General features: G+C 38.5%; 1 protein-coding gene across 1 annotated transcript in view; it reads left to right on the forward strand.

The window, feature by feature from the left end:
* CCDC141 (coiled-coil domain containing 141) overlaps positions 1 to 5616 on the forward strand; it is a 178219-nt gene extending 172603 nt beyond the window's left edge. Inside the window, exons 23-24 of the mRNA XM_059727244.1 lie at positions 1257 to 2143; positions 4089 to 5616. Of these exons, the coding sequence (XP_059583227.1) occupies positions 1257 to 2143; positions 4089 to 4350 (1149 nt within the window). The 3' untranslated portion in view covers positions 4351 to 5616. The remainder of the gene's footprint in view (positions 1 to 1256; positions 2144 to 4088) is intronic.
* The last annotated feature ends 384 nt before the right edge of the window (positions 5617 to 6000 follow it).

A 6000-nucleotide genomic window follows, 5' to 3' on the forward strand; every position in this document is an offset into this window, starting at 1 on the left:
CTCACATACATTATGTTTGAATTACAAGTAAGACAACATTGAATTAACTAAACAGAAGGAGAGATTTGCTGAACCCAGTGGTGTAACAAGTGGTGGACAACCAGGGCAAAATCCTCAGGAGCCAACTTAGAGGAGGAGTATAAACAGCAGCCACTGCTGCCATCAGCCCGGCTGCCATAGCCATCCCAACCCCTTTCACTGCCTCTTGCTGCACAGGGCACAGACCCTAGCTTTTACACCTCCGGATGAATCTTTCAACAGATGTTTAGCTTGGAGACCAGCAGGAAGATCCAGTTGCATCCACGTAGTTATACATGATACAGAATGGAAGACCTGTAAATTCAAGCAACGTCAAAGGCTGATAGATCAAATATTTTGCATATCATTTAGCAAGACAACACTATAAGAACAGGACTTATGTTCTCTAAGCACCCTTCTAGAAACCTGGGGCCAATGAGAGAGACATAAGTATTATGTGTCTGTGCCAGTACAGAAGTACAAAGCCCCAGCCAGAGCCCAGGCACAAGAGTAATTAAATAATTCAAACAGTCTTTGCTGATCTGAAGCTAGAAATGCATGCTCACATATCGCATACAATTACTTTCTGGAAATATGATGAAAGAAAATCTTTATTTGGACCTAAGCTTCTAATAGTAAAATCATCCTAATATTTTTCTCTGAGACAACTGACAAAAAAAAGTTTAAAGAAAAAGTTTAAAATGCTCTAAAAATTTCTTATATTTGCTGGGGTAGCCTTTAACTTATGAAGTACAACCAGTCAACTACTTCAAAGAATGATCACCATTCTCTAAGGATGATCAAAGATCCAGTAATTTGATTGTAACTTGTCACTGGTTACCATAGTAACATAGCATAGTTTCTATTCCCATGAATGTGACTGTGCCCATACCATCTTTCATTACAGTCACCCATAGTAAACACAGGTCACAGGAAATCTACCAGTGGTCATTTGTTCACCCAAAGTAGTACATTACATTTTATTGTTATTGAAACTAATTTTAAAGTGTTCATATTATATTCCTTGTCAGACCATATCCAAGCTATTTGGCGCTACTGTACCATAGCTGCAAATTTTCTGCTAATGATTCTGCCACATTTATTCATGTTTCCCAGGGTGGATTAAGTGAGTTTAAGAAGAAGAAATACTGCAAATGTTATTATTAACTTGTACATGAATGTGGATGTGCACTACAATAGCCTGTTCTCTCTTTCTTTTTTTCCCTTCTATTTTTAAGGAAGAGAATAAATTGGCTGATATTTCAGATATCTGCCCAGCTGGTGAGGATTTCATTTCTCAGTATGCAGAGCTGTCTTCTTCTGCCAAAGAGGATAGTTTACAGACTGAGCTCCTGGCAGAAGAAATGCCCTCTGTGGATGAATATGAGTGTATATCACCTGATGATATCTCATTGCCACCGCTTTCTGAGACACCCGAATCCAACCTCCTGCATTCTGAAACGGAGCTGGAAGATCAGTCGTGCTGTAGTTCTCATAGTCTGCATGTCAGCTCCTATACCTTGCAAATGCAGATAAATACTACCAGTAAAAGAATGACCAATGAGTCTGGTCTCTTAACAACTATTGCTTACGCTGACACTACGAATCAGAGAAGGGAAAATGCATCCAATCAGTCTGAGATGTTTCTCCCCTCTACCATATGTCATGATCCAAAATTCAGAGTGCAGTCTCCTTTGACTTACAATTCACCAGAAACACCAGAAACTAGCACTGCTTCCTGCACAGTAAATGCAAGACCAGGATATAGCATGATGGGTGAAGTGTGTGAGAAGCATTTGCAGCACTGTGAAATTCATAAAAGCATGACAGAAACACAAGAACAATTGCATGGCATTAATAACTTTACTAAAACCCAGGATAGGCTGCATGCTTTGCCTGGTGCATTCTCAGATCTCATGTTTCAATCAGACGCTACCAGAAGCTGTCAGAGGCAGATGGTCACCCGAGAAGAGATTAAAAGTGCATCAGAAAAGAACAGCATGGTCAGCCTATCTGGACAGGCGCCTAACTTCTCCCAGCTCCTGTCTAATGTAACCGTCATGGAAGGTTCTCCAGTAACTTTGGAAGTAGAAGTAACAGGATTTCCAGAGCCTACACTGACATGGTGGGTAGCTTATAATGAAAAGAACTAAACATACCAGTAAAAATACACATCAAATCATGTATAACTGTGTGTCCTAATCTAAAAAGTAGAGTGAATTGCTTGTATCCATATCACTCCATAGTTCTGCATGGTTCCACTTTTCTGTTTTGGGGGTTTTTTTTAACATTAACCCACTTGAAATGTCACTGCTCTCAACTTCAGTGATAATCAGAGCATCAAAATACTTGTGACCATATCAGACATTTATTTGGAGCAAACACAGTCAGCACTTTTCTATTATTTCTCAGTTTAACATTCCACTTTTTAAAAATGATTTGTGAAATGAAACTCACATTTTAGGATCAACATAATGCAGGTGGACTCCTCTATACTGTCTCTGCCACTTGCCCAAACTTTTTTTTTTTTCCAAAACATGAAAAAAGACTGAATACAAAGAAAATAAGCCTACAGTGAGCTCCAAGTCTGAAGCAAATATTCACTCTCTCCCCCTGCGCTGTCATATGCAGAGTTTTTTATTAATTAAAATTAGATTGTTATATCTTGTGTTTGTAGGAATTTTTACAAATAAGAACTGATAAAATATAACTATCTTTTAACAGCAGGACTATTAACAAAACAAATGCTTTGCAAAAGATAGAGATGGAGATAGGGGTCAGAACATTTCAAAGAGAGTTATTTTTAGGTCTTCATATGTTGCTTCATTTTTATAAAATCCAGTCCCTATATATATGTCATTAATTTGTTTCTTCCAAAGAAGCTCCTCTTTGAATTTGTTAATGGTGGACATTGCTCCCAGATATATTTTAGTCCACATTTTTGCAATGCCCGGCATCACACATTAAAAAACAGAGCTAGAGGGAGAAGTATCTATACAGTTGCAGGGAGAGGGAAAGGGAGTGCTTTTACAATGTACTAAGAACTGCAAACCCATCTGTTAATAATCTGAATTTTTACCTACAGCATTGAAACACTAGCAGTACATTCTGCCTGTATCAATAATATAGTAATTTAGTTTTCCATTTCCATACTCTGCACTTTCAGGCAGCACTGCTTGTGAATTAAGGAGTCCTTCCAATTATATTTTTAGCTCAATTAGCCCAAAGAAATATGTTGTTGGCAGAACTTGTTTCTCAAAATAAACTTTAAATTGAATATCTCTTAGTTCACAGTTTTATAAAAATTGAAGTGCCATATTTTACAATAAGAACTCAGTGCAGGATCACTGTAGCAATTTTTTTCACAGATTTATATAGTGTCATAGGGATGGGAGTTTTGCTTTTAGGTATTGTTAAATGCAGCATACACACAAACAACATATTCAGGGCCGGCTTCACCTTTTACTTAGAGAAAGTAAATCGGACATAAATGTGTATATCCATATCCTCAACTGATGTAAATTGGAAAAGGATCCTTGAAGTTCATGAAGTTACATTGATTAACACTGAATGAGGATCTGCAACAACTGAGTAGCAGGGAAACTGACTTCTTACTCTTTACTGCTTTTTGGGGGAGGCTAAAATTGATATTTGTGCAGAGGACTTGTATTATGTTTTGCACACCAATAAAGAGCCATTAATGACAGAGATAAGTTCTGTGTAGTTAGTTTTTCCTGCAGGTCCTCTGGAGGGTGAATTTAACCCTTCAATAGCAAAAATTTTCCAGCCGAGTCTCTGCAAATCCCAACTGAAGTAAGTGGGACATCACACAGGCTGCATAATCATGCAGAGCAGCTTGCCAACAATCCTGTTTCTGTCCTATATTAAATGTTTTTAGATGGTTGTGTGAATCAGATAAATTAATCCATTTGAAAATGGGAAAATCAGTGGAGCTGCAGCTATCAATTTCTGTTATTGCCAAGTTGTTGTAGAGGTGTCCTAAGATCAGCAAATTCTGCTTCAGAAAACACTGATGTAAATCTGACTTGAAAACTGACTCTCTGCTTCAGGTACAAGAAGGGCCAGAAACTGACTGCAGATGAGCACTTTAAGCTCTTACAAAAGGAGACAAAGCATACTTTGTTCATTCAGAAGGTGTTTGATACAGATGCTGGCCTCTATGTTGCTCGAGCTAAAAATTCTAATGGCACAATCTCATCAAGTGCTATCCTCCATGTGAAAGGTAACGGGCCACCTATCACAAGAATAAACTGGATAATGCTGTGTGTCATCTATATTAGTGTATTATTAATGTACTGGCTGTCCACATAGTAAGTATAGTACTGTCAGCACCGGATTACGAGCTGAGACAATTTTAAATCAGTTATCTTTCACTGCATCTTTCACGAACTGTAACAATCTACTTATGCTTCATACTGGATAGCTTGCTTGTTTTCTTAATACCACTGCTACATCAGATGTTTATGTTCCCTTGTCAGATTAATCTTTATCTTAAAAAGTTAAAATGATTTGTTAGGATGATGGCTGAGTTTTGCAGGCTAAATGTCTACCATTACTGTTAACAAAGTATAAAAAGCTTTCAGATTGCATTGTTTATAGACATCATATGTCAAAGTGTATGCAGGTACTGTGCCTAAATCATTGTACATGTCATGATGCACTTTTGTTGGTTTTTATATAAAACATATTTCTATTAGTATTCTTCTCATGTACATTTTAGGTATGTCTCGTTGTAGAATAAAGCCAAATAGGACAGAATTGTAAAATGTATAACTATACTGGCAAATACCACAAACAGATCTATGCATAGTGTTGCAAAAACTAGGGCTTCATTTAGCTAAAATCTATCTATAAGTAATTTGAAAACAAGGGGAACTGAACTGATGTAAATTGTGATAAATTCCATTGAAGTCAATGGAGCTTTGGCAATCTAGACAGAGACTCAACCTTTTAAGACTCAAGGTTCCCCTAGTCAGACTCAAGGTATTTCAAAAAATGCCAGTTCTTAGCTGGCTTATTTCTTGCGTATGAAAAAATAATTGAGCAATTCTTCTATCCAAAGAACTCAGAAAGACCACAACAGGTTAGAACGTTTTTGACACTATGGATTCCTATTTGAAATCTTTGGGTTGTGATTCATGTGTAGCATCTAAGGCAGGGGTGGACAAAATGCAGCCTGGGGGCCGGATGCGGCCCACCAGGCCATTCTATCCAGCCCGTGGGGCCCTAAAAAATTTAGAAAACTAATATTAATCTGCCCTGAGCTGCTTGTCGTACAGCCCTCAATAACTTGCCAAAACTCAGTAAGCGCCCCTCTGGCCAAAATAATTGCCCGTCCCTGATCTAAGGGCACCTATACACATGCAAAGAGGCTGTAATTATAGCGCATTGGAGAAGACTCAATTAATCGAGTCTGCTGGAGCATGGTAATTACTGCACTCCAGCAGACTCTAGCATCATATCTATGGGGGTCAGACTTGATGATCGGGGGTCGGACTTGATGATCTATTGAGGTCCCTTCCAACCCTAACATCTATGAATCTATGAATCAGCATCCCTGCACTGAAAAGTGGCAGTGGAGGTGCTTTAACTAAAACTCATTTGACGAGCTTTAGTTAAAGCACCCCCATTGCCATTTTTCAGTGTAGGGACGCTGATACACATGACGTTCTGGGCACTTTAATTAGAGCAGCACTTGGAGATGCTCTAATTAAAGAGCCCCCTCCCTACCTCCCGGAGCACATGTATAAATACCTTAATAGTGTTCATATTGGTGGCACCCTGTGACATCCTTAAGAGGATCTCACAGCACCCTAGGGTCCCACAGCAACCTGGCTGAGAACCACCAATCTAGACCAACTGCAAATCTGTCAGATAAATGATAAAGTGTTCCTTTGTGCAATAGTCTCATAAATGCCAAAGTTTATAAAATAAAACTTTTCAACATACCTCTCTGCCTGA

This window comes from Alligator mississippiensis, chromosome 4, assembly GCF_030867095.1.
Source record: "Alligator mississippiensis isolate rAllMis1 chromosome 4, rAllMis1, whole genome shotgun sequence".
Classification (NCBI taxonomy): Eukaryota; Metazoa; Chordata; order Crocodylia; family Alligatoridae; genus Alligator; species Alligator mississippiensis.